Below are 11,261 nucleotides of genomic sequence, written 5' to 3'. Positions count from 1 at the left end.
CCAGCCAGTGGAACCGAGACGGACACGTCAAGCCACAGAGGAGTGAAATTATAGAAAGCTGCCTTTGCTTTTTATCAGTATTGATGGACATTGAAAATGATTTAGGAAGACATTGCTGAAGAATCTGAACAAGGGAGTGATTTTATTTCTCCTTACCTAGAATAGTACAATGCATTCATATTTACCTAAAAGAAAAAAATAGATATAATTTGTTACCAGTGTAATACTTAATGTCTCCAGTCCTTATTCTATTAATTTTCTGTTCCACTCTCTGATCTTATACAGGATCCAGATACTGTAGAATTTTTTTTTCTACTAAGTAGAAAACAAAGTAATTTCTTTGTTCTTTAAATAAAATAATTGTTTCACTGTTGGCATATAATTGAATTTAAGCTCACCCTTACTGGTTTTATGGATGGAATACCAGAACAGTGCCTTGGCTTCTTAGGATGAAACTAGCTATTTCCACCTACATAGTTTAACATGTTTAAGAAGAAAATGTTTTTCACTGTTTTGAAACAACATCAGAAAGCAAATTTCCAGCTGGGGCTGCAGCAGTTCCATGGAGTGAGAAGTGTAATATCACTGTAATATCCAACACATCTGTTACAGAATATTGTTATATTCACTGGGCAGTGGACTTCAACAGCTTTTTGGCCTGTTTTCATATGAACTGTTAGTTTTGTTGTCTTCAGCATTTATATTTTCTCTATCTTTAGGGATGCCTGAAAGTCAAGTGAAAGAGAGTGAAAGCTACATGAGCAGCAGTAGCTCCAGCACGGGCAATTCGGTTGCTTGCTTTGGACAGGTCAGTTCCTTTTGCCTGAGAGGGGAAGGAAAAGTTTTACACTTGTGTTTCTGGAAATCTGCTCTGGATATTGACTCATTTGGATGCAGTAAGGCTGGAGTCATAGCTCTTCTCCTTGACACATAGTTCCTGGACACGGCACAGGCATGTGTGCTCTCCCTTTTTCCTTGTGCCTTTTGTTTACAGGCTTGCACTCTAGTGTCAGAAAAAGACAAAACTTACTCCTTGAAGTTTAAATAGAACCAAATACAGATTTGAGAGTCTTGACAAGCGTTGGAGCTGATGTGACGTGCTCTATCGAATTCTGCATCCTGATGAAAGACAGAGCAGACAATATGTGCATATACAATACTTCTGATTTAGTGGTGAAATCTCTGCTCTGCCTCACATCAGAGCATAACAACACAAGCTTTTTAATGCTGGAATCCTTAAATGTGCACTTAGCCTTCTGTAGCCTTTACAGATTGTAACTTTTATTTCTACTAAGACAAGGAGCTAAAGTTAACACTTCAGCCTTCCAGTGCTGCTGGAATCATAGATAACATGATAGATAATAGATTATCATATTAATATCATATCATCACTGGTATCATTAGATAATGATGAAGTATATCATCAGATATACTTCAAGAGTAAAAGGAAAACAATGTCATGCACAAATGTGATTGCACAGCCCTCTCTGAGTGAAGTCGTCCCTTGTCTCTTGCATCCTGATTCTAAAAATGCATCATATAACCCCAGGAAAATGGGATAAAGAAGGCATATTAGGAGAAGGGGGGAAGCTAAAATAATAAGAGTAAGATTTGTCTTACCTTGTTTTTGTCAAGTATCAATACACAGCAAGTGAATATCAAGCTATCCAGCATGCTCTTCGTCAGAGACTGGGTCCTGAATATATCAGCAGTCGTCAAGCTGGAGGAGGACAAAAGGTATGGACAGATATGCATAGATATCTCCACTCACAAAGTAGGGTAAAAAAAGTTACAATAATACTTATTTTTTTGAAGTTAACTTCCCAATAGTAGTTTAATGTGCAGATAAGAAAGCCAGTCAGCGTAGCGTAAATTCTGCCTTTTACTGAGCCACAGGTTCCTTTTACATGTAAATAAAAGACTTAACTTCTTAGTGCTTTATCTTTTACAAGGCAGTATTTATCTTCTTGTAGAACATTGAGATGTTTTTCTTATTTTTTCCCAGCACTGGAATATATGAAGCAGTATATAGCATTGGCTGCATCTTACCCTCCGTAGGGCTCACTAGCTCTGCCTTCCATTGTTTAAGTCATCCTTGTTGTCATATTAAACCCTCATCACAGCTGTTGGAAGAGGCCGAACTGAAAGCTGCACCATCATCGTTTTGTTCACGTTATCTGAACCTTGAACTTGGCTGGGTTTCCTCAGCATCAGATGATGTGTGTAATCCCTCTTTAAAAGAATGCACGTGCAGATGTGTGCACATGTGTATGCATTTATGTATGTATGCTTTATGTATTGGTGCTTTTCCTTTCAGGTCTGTTACATTGAGGGCCACAAGGTAATCAGTCTGGCCAATGAGATGTTTGGCTTCAATGGCTGGGCTCATTCAGTCACTCAGCAGAATGTTGGTAAGTATCTCTTGAAGGTGAGGAAGTCTTTCCTCTTGTTTCACTGTGAGGTGCTGAAGGAAAAGTCTCTCAGATAAGGACCAGGGTATCTATCCTGGAACTTGATCACTTCAGAGAACCTGGGGAGAGGCATGTGGAACATCCACGTGTCTTACCAGTTGGTAAGAACAAGAGAAGCTGAACGGTAATGGACATTCAGTTTTCTTTTTAGGTCTTGCACTGGAATATGTCCTAGTCATTATTTTAAGTGTGTTTATGTTTGTTCTTGAGCTGTTCTAATCAAGTTTTCTGATCTCTATGGGAACACTCGGTGACTAGAGTCAAGAGTAATTACAATTAAACTATTTAACACCCAGCAGCCATGACCCAACTTTCATACTCACCTGTAATTTTTATATTCTAACACATTAATATTCCTCTAGTCGTCAGGGACCAATCTTCTTCTGCAGAGTCTTCTAGCCAATACCTGGCTCTGAATTTTTTTACAGTAGAAAGCTTTGGGAAAAATTCTTATGTAGAAAACAATACTCAAATGATCTTAAAGCTTCTTCTGTCTCAGTAGCTGAAGTAGTAACTACCAGGGGAGAATTATCCTTGTGTGCAGACCTATACTTAGACTGAAGACTGGTGTTGAAGTAGCTTAGCAAAGCTGTGTAAATTTACCTCCTTCCTTCCCCATGACGTACTCAGGCTGGTGGATTCTAGATATGAAACAAATTACCTAGTTGGTTGCCATGTATTCTGTACCACATTTTTTATCCCCTTTTCCATCAAGAAAGAACTGACATCTTTCAAACTTCTGCCTTTTTCAAATAATGCCATAACAAGTATTTCTTAGAAATTCAGAGACAGGGGGTTCTGTTTTGTCTTAGCTTTGGGGTAGAAAAAGAGCTTGCACCTATAGCAGGTTTACAAAACAATTTGTAAAATTGTACACACCAGATGAGTACAGAGGAACTTTTGCACCCCAAGTACAGTTATTTGAACTTCAACGTATTTTGTTTCAGACTTGCCAGGCTGCTGACCAGAGTGCCCTAAGTGTATTACCTTGCATTGCTTTTGGTGTGAAATAAAGTAGATTAGAGAGTCTGGATCGAGAATTGTATTGCAACCTGTTAAGCTCTTCAGGCAGTCTGTCCTGGATAAAACCTTGTGCAAAATTTTGCAAAATGAAGTCTTCTAGTATGTAACAGGAAAGAAATTACTTTTTTAGACAACAGTTTCTTTTCCGTTACTGTTTTTATAAATTGAAACTTTGAATCTTTCCTTCTGGCTGAAAAAAATTGTTATACTTTGAATATTTAGAATATGGAGCTGAATGAGAAATAACATCTACAACTCTTCCTTCTTTCACATGTTTAAGTTTTAACCTGTAGTGGGAGGGTGCAAGTATTTGCCAGGTCTAGCCACTAATAACCAGAAAGTACCACATAACATGCCCAGACCTCACGTGCAAAGCAGTATTCCCAATTTACAGTGAATATTTTATACGTTGTGCTCCATTTTATAGAAAAAGATACAGTATAAGTAGAGTACAGGCTTATGAATGGCCTCAAAGGACAAAATAAGAGCTCAATGTGTTTCAGAAGTCTGCTGTATTGTTTAGAATGTTACTTTTCCTCCCTCAGACTTTGTCGACCTGAACAATGGCAGGTTCTATGTGGGGGTCTGTGCATTCGTGAAAGTTCAGCTTAAGGTAAGTAAGTGGATTTTTTTTGTTTGCTCTGTCTATAGCTGAACAGTTGCCTAAAGCTGTGAATGAAGGTCCACACATAGGTCAGACTGTGGTTCTTAAGTACTGTACCACACCAGAGAACCTAGCAGCATCTGAAACATTGACCTTGCTATAGAACAACCAGCTAAGAGCTTAGGAAAGCACAGCGTCTGACAAGAAGTGCTGTACGTGCAGAAATTCCCTTTTACTTAGTATTTTTCAAATTTTACTGCAGGATGGGTCATACCATGAAGATGTGGGGTATGGAGTCAGTGAAGGCCTGAAGTCTAAGGCCTTGTCCCTAGAAAAGGCAAGAAAGGAGGCAGTAACAGATGGACTGAAGAGGGCACTCAAGTAAGCGAAGATCAGTACTTGTACACTTTCAGGAGTTAAGTGAGAATTAAGTGTTATTTTCAATCTCAGTGAGCTCTCTTTTTTCTCAGGTGCTTTGGGAATGCTCTTGGGAACTGCATCCTGGACAAAGACTACCTACGAGCCGTGAATAAGCTTCCCCACCAGGTGCAGTACAGGGGCTGTTTGAGCAGGGACAGTGAAATGCCCACTGCTCCTTCCTGTGAAAGGGATTGTAAAGAATTATATCAGTGCATATCACCCCTGAATGTTTCCAGCTTTGAGATGAATAAGCCTTTGCTGGCCAGCTTGTGTAAACTGTTTGGTACGGAGTTCTTCCCCAGCATTTTACCACAGCTACTCTAAATTTTGGCTATTTGCAGTAGATTAGTATGGTGAAGAAAGTGCCCTGCTCAAGGTCTCCTGTGGCATTTATGGCCACATTGTCCAAATCTCTCTGTTCAGTGCCAGTAGTGCACACATCTGTGTCCAGAAGGAGAGACAAGAAATTGTGATGTGCAACCATACTGTAACCCCGTCCTTTTAGAGCTGTCACTATTTGTAAGTGTGCTGTGATGGAACAGAACCGTCGTCCTGGCTGCTACCCAGGTTGCGCCTCAGTAACCAACATTAATCTTGTTAGCTCCTGATGTGTACCAGCTGGGGGCAGTAGGCTCCTAGGTGGTAACCTGCCTTCCTGCTTGAGGAAATCAAGTAGGCCCTTTACAACTTCTGATCAGTGGTTTCACAGCAATGTCGCCTTCATCGCACTAGGGTTTACCAAAGGGCTAGCCTGCCTAGAGCTGCAGGGTGGTTCTGTCCAGCTAACTTAGACTGTAGGAGCAGATCTGAAGGGACAGCTCACCAAGTAAGGACAGTGCTTGCCAGGGTCACTGGCTGCTTGCGGCGTTGCCACAGATTTGTAAATCACAGCGTCAGATGATCCCATCTTGAACAAAAAGCAAATGGTGTACTTACCTCAGTGACCTCATGGTTGCAGGACTGAGTAAAGGTTTGCTGGGCCCTTTAATACACACATGAAAAGGGAACCGGCCAAACTAACAGAAGTGTGAGAGGGTGGGAGAGGCGGCAGAGCTGCGTGGCCGCCCCTGGGGCTGTGCCATGCGCACAGGGCACGGGCTGGGGCGACTGGGCCATGGGCCCTGACACAGCACTGCTGAGCTGACACCCAGTCGCCTGAATTCAGTGATCAGCTGAATGACTTCGTACTGAAAACCCATTTCAGTTTTCCAGCTTACTGAGTTTTCAACAGTACTGTATAGAAAAAGCCTGTGCATATTTCATTAACTTGATGAAGAAAATTTCTGCATATAGTTCTTTTCTTTCTTCACTAGATACCCTCCGAGATAGATCTGGTCAAAGCTAAAAGACAGGACTATGAGCCTGAAATAGAGAAAGCAAGATACAATAGCTGCTTGGAAAGGCAGAACGCAGGAGAGAGGCAACATTGTGAGATGGCATCTGACTGCAAGCAGGGTCAGGCAGAGGCTGCTGCAGTGACAGTAGATCAGAAACAGCCAAATAGTTCCAGGTAAGACTGCTATTATAAATTTATTTGACAAGCCACATTAGAAATTGCTGTACTTTTTAAAACACATGGACAGCCCAGTTCAGAAGATGCCATAAAACGCTAGTCCAGTGGATTCTCCTTGCTGTTATTTCTTTATGCATTTTTTCTTTGTAAAATGTAATTGCTGAAATCCTGTTTAACTCTGTGCTTACCTGGGGGAGGGGCAGAAGAGCAGACTCCCTACCTGAGCTGGACGCCACTTACCAGAGGAAACTGCGGCAGAAGCAGCTACAGCAGCAGTTCCGGGAACAGATGGAGAAGCAGCACCAGGTTCCAGCAGTTGCTCCCTGCAACAACCCTGAACAGGGTAAGACTTGGCACTGGAACCCGACAGTTTTAATGATAGCTACTGGCAGCCATGTGCTGCCCTCAATGCAGGAGCCCGACCAGTTTCATTTGCTTTTGTGTGGTACCATCAACACACCTTTGAGGCCGAAGGAAGGAGGATTATCATACTTTTTGCCCCCCTATGTTCACAGAGTGGCAGGAACGTCAGTTCTGAACTGCATCATTACAACTGCACCTTTCCAACCCCCGTAAAGCATCCCGCACCACAGCGGCTGCTGTCAGTACCCGTAAGAGGCCGCACCACCTCACTGAGGGGGTTTAGCAGGCAAATAGGTGCTGCATTTGCTAGACCATGTTGCTCTTTACTCATGGGGAGTTCTGGACAGCTGTGTGGTAAGCAGAAACACAGGGATGGGGTAAACAGGCTAAAAAACATCTTAAATACGGCACGCTTGCTCTTGTCAGTTATCATCATGTACAGAATCTTACCGTTCCACATACTGCTACTGAAACATAACCAGCTCTAGTAGAAGTAGCTACCTGGTGGCAGCTGCTGCTTATTTCAGACACTCGCTGTTGAGAAGGAGCAGAAGACTTCTGATTTCTAATGTTAATCCCTTCTTGTGTTACCTCTGCCCATCAGCAGCTGCTCCTCCTGTAAAGCATAGCACTCCAGCAGCAGTACAACAGGAGCCAGCAACAGAAGAAGAGGAGTTCTTCACAGGTCAGCCAAAACGTGATGAGTAATAGAGTGTCAATTCATTAGCATTTACATCAGCTCTTCAGAGTATGGTGTCCAGGTAGGAGTTCTGAAGAGGCTGGAATAATAGAAGTGCGAGTACGAGTCTGATCTTAACAATACAAACCTCGCTTCAGTGGCAGGGAAATGAAGTCCGTACACTTTTCAGTAGAGTTTTTATACCTGTTTGGCAAACCCTTTTCCTGAAGGGATACTGCACAGAAGCAGAACAGCTAGGGGGGTGGCAGGTGGCTTTTCTTAACGTAACCGTGGCTGTTTGGGTCAGGCTTACGCCGCAGCACCTGGACACTGCTTAAATGTGGAGCACAGGGGTTGGTGCTGTTTCCCTGCTGCACACAAAAAGATGAAAAGATGCTTTACAGTGTGACTTTTATAGTGGCCACCTCTTGCAGGAGAAGGGTGGCCTGGTCCTGGAGTTACTGTCATTACTGTAGTACAGTTACTGTCATCTTTGGTTTGGCCACCTTTTCATTCATTCTAGATGATCCTGAACTTTGGGACATTTCCTTGGAGACCATTGATCTTAAGATAACAGGTCACAAAACAGCAGACCCATCCGCTGCACACTGGACACCTGAAACACCCTATGGACATCATCAAATGACTACTCGTAGCAGGACACCTCACAGAACCAGCCACCACAGACCTCCTGCCAGACTCGCGCAGGCGCAGCCACCCGCTACAGCCATGAGCAACAGCAGCGGTGCCAACCAGCACACCCCAGGTACCTGCTACCAAAAAATGACCGAGTCCCAACGGTGGCTCTTGGCTTTGAAAGCAGCACTGTTAGATTAGTTGCTTGGAGTGGGAGAAGCGTTCCTCTTCCCGTGGACCTGCCTGCAGGTGCTGTGAGAGTGGGCTAGGAGAACTGTCTGGTTTTTTCCATCTAATTGTCCTATCAAGGAAGAGCTAGAAAAAGAATTGAGGAGCCCTTTTAGAAGCAGAAAAAAGCTTTAAGAAATTCTATTTCTCACTGTTTCTCTGTTTGGCAGGGCACAGCCCCTACAGGAGAAGTCAAAGCTTGAAGAAAAGGAAGCTAGAACCTACGTAAGACGCCTGGTGGGATCATTACCTCCGTACCAGGTTACATCATAAGACTGCAGCTGGCTGTTCAAATTCTGTGAGGGAGTCCAGTGCATTCATGGTCTTTCCTCTGTGGTATGGTGAAGCAACACAGGAGAGTTTACTACAGCCAGCAAGAACTTCACACATTTCTAGGTTATGACATGTTTCAAATGCCTTTTTCTATAAACAAGCAATCATTTGTGCATCTGCAGCACTAGACAAGTTGACAGTACTTGCAATTTGCCTCAAAAGGTGATGGAATTGATCTTTAAAAGGTGATGCAAGTCACAGCTGCTTTCTCCCTCAGTGCTGCATTTACAGCAGAGAAGAGACTTTTCAGTGAAACGGGGCAAGGGTGGCTTACAGCCAGCTGACAAAGCCTATGAGCTGTGGTGACCCATTGGGTGATGCTGTTTGCCCTGTGGCTGCAGAAGCAGGGTCAGAGCCTCCGCTCCTCCTCAGCTTGTTCCTCAGCCACGTCAGATTCTCCTGCAGCAGCAGGTTGAGCTGTGCCTGTGCCAGAGGGCAGCACGGGGCAGGAGCACGCTGGGACTGCTGCCAGAGCTGCACATAATGGCATCTCAGACAGTGTTTGCTTGGACCCTTTGTAAAATGAATGGGAGCTGCACTTTTGTTTTTAAATAAGCTTTCAACACTTTTCAATAGACAAATAAACATGAATTTTGAATAACAAACCACACTTGTAGCTGTTGGCACCTCTGTACCCTTTGAACAATTACAACTCATTTCCTGTTTAATAAGCTCAAAGTTGCTCATTGTGACTAGTTACCAGCAGGAAGCTGAGGAGCTCACCACCTCCTCCATACGGCTGCTGGGCATCTCCTTTAAGATGGGCAACAGAAAAGCTGAAGCAGGTTTTGAACTTCAAAGCCACAACTGTTCCATCCTGTAAGGTCAAAGAATTTTTAAGCAGTGTTTCAAAGTAGACACAGCAGTGTTTTTCAGAAGCACAGTGCTGGAGGATACCACATGACTGGAAGTTCAGAGCTGGAACAGGAAAAATTACACAAACTCTTTGATTAGTCCTGCCCCAAAATCAGCATCAGATATGAAACAGGACCTTGTTCCTGTGCTTTGCCATCACTGCTTCATCCGGCCAAGTCTCTAAAGCAGTCTAAATGTAAATACATTTGAAGTATTCAACATTTACTCCTGTTCCTCCTACTCTACCTTCACCACTTAATTAGCACTTTTTCTTTAAAAGATTCCTCTACTATCCAGTCCTCCTCAATGTGGCAAAGAACAAGGATTGACTTCAATATGGAAAGCGGAGAAATTATAATTAATTGTAGTGGATTACATCTAAAAAAGTTTCACATTTGACTGCACTGGTTTCTCTCCAATTCAGCGTTGCCTGCAGCCGTCTCAGGGCAGAAGCACATACCAGGTGTCTGAGCCACGTGCCCACTCCTGACCTCAGACACCCCTTAGGAAGGGGACGTGCACACGTTTGGCATTGCTGTCTGCCAAGCTGCTCCAAACTTGCACAGTGAAAAATAGTAAAAGTCTCGTGTAACAATTGCACCACTGTTCTTGACTCTACAGAAACAGTCCCAACGCAGCCATGCTGCCTCTAAGAGAAAGCGCTGCAGCGTGCTCTGCTTTGCAGGGCTGATCCCTCTGAAAAGGGCAGAACTTATACTTGGAACTTTTGGGATTTTTTCCTTTAAGGCCTTACACAGCATGACTCATAAGAGAGACTGTTCTTAAAATGGAAAGAAATGCAGAAGCAATTACTGTTTAGAAATGCCAAATAATTCCTGCAAGCGTACAGCTGCTTGAGAATGACCCTGTAAGGTAGTTCCACTCCTCTACTCCACAAGTACCGTCATATAATAGGAATTCCATACCAAAACTTGCATATGCACTAGGAAGTTTCTCCTCCCCTGCACCCCAGGTGCCCATCCCTGCTCCCTTCCACCCCAGAGGAGAACAGGGGACCCAACAGAAGACGACGCTGCAGTGCCCAGCCCAGGGGCTTCCCCAGCCGAGGCAGCACGCGCTGCTCCAGCCTGGCTGCTCAGAGGAAGCCCAGAGCCACGGCTAGCAGAGCTCCATCTGCGCTTCCAACAGGGACACGCGCCAGGTGCCCGACTGCCGAGGCTGAGCACGTTCCTCAGCTATTTGGTAACTTCTTGACAATCTCATCCATAAAAGCAGTTGTACTGCTTAGACGTTACCCTTCACCCCTTCTCCCTCCCTTCCCCTTCGGCCCCTCCTCCTAAAGAAGATCCATTTATTAATTGTTCTTTGTAGCACCTTGTTTCAGAGGATTCTATTAAAAGGCCAAAATTTAATTACTGATCACTGCTTTTGAGAAGTTAAGGGTCTCATTAAAATGGGTTTCTTGTACATTCCTGTGATAAACTGCAAGATCAGGCAACAGTTAAATCACTCCAGGATGAGGATGGCAAGGTTAGGACCTGCTGCTCAGCAAGAAAACCCACGGCTCAACAAAAGCAGGTTTGGTTTATTTGAATGACTTCATTAAATATTCTACAAAGGTAACAAATTGCAGCACAAAGCGCAATCATACACGAAGCGCAGTGCCTGGGTTTAGTGCAAAACATACAACTAACTATGGCCAGGGAAGCCCAAAGGTTCAATTTTTTTATTTTTATTTTGTACAGTGTACATTGTTAAATAATGTAAAGAAAACGTTTGTAATTCAGAAACAGATTTTATGTGGAAAAAGATACTCAAAGTGTAATATTAAACAAAATAATTTAACAGTTCAGTAGCATTAGTTTATTCCTCTAGACTTCAGTTATTTATCCACAGGAGGGGGGTGGGGGAGAAATCAATGGTAAATAAAACCAGTTCTTGCATAACATTAAGTGAAAAAATGACCTCAAACTTATTAGATCAAAATTAAATAACCACATGCTGCATCCAGCTGGTTGGTTCCCCCGCCATGGATGTTCCCCGTGTGCCATTACTGCCCCTGGCTCCAGAGCACACCTCTTCCCTCTTGCTGGCTGTGTTTGGGGAAGCAGCTCTGCACCCCTTCAGAGGGAGGGGTGGAGGGTCTCTGGTTCATTGCAGCCCCCGGGCTCCCCC

At 43.6% G+C, this 11,261-nt stretch overlaps 1 protein-coding gene across 1 annotated transcript; it reads left to right on the top strand.

The window, feature by feature from the left end:
- Positions 1–721: 721 nt before the first annotated feature.
- On the top strand, positions 722–8,166 carry RAD52 (RAD52 homolog (S. cerevisiae)). Its single transcript, XM_008949456.1, has 11 exons — positions 722–808; positions 1,636–1,737; positions 2,318–2,411; positions 4,040–4,107; positions 4,361–4,479; positions 4,569–4,644; positions 5,832–6,028; positions 6,235–6,374; positions 7,002–7,079; positions 7,597–7,839; positions 8,108–8,166. The coding sequence occupies exons 1-11, from the start codon at positions 722–724 to the stop codon at positions 8,164–8,166; spliced, it is 1,263 nt and encodes a 420-aa protein (XP_008947704.1).
- Positions 8,167–11,261: the final 3,095 nt, after the last annotated feature.

This window comes from Merops nubicus, unplaced genomic scaffold (assembly GCF_000691845.1).
Source record: "Merops nubicus isolate BGI_N331 unplaced genomic scaffold, ASM69184v1 scaffold11301, whole genome shotgun sequence".
Lineage (NCBI taxonomy): Eukaryota > Metazoa > Chordata > Aves > Coraciiformes > Meropidae > Merops > Merops nubicus.
Note: the sequence above shows the minus strand (reverse complement) of the source record. Positions and strands in the feature narration are given on the sequence as shown.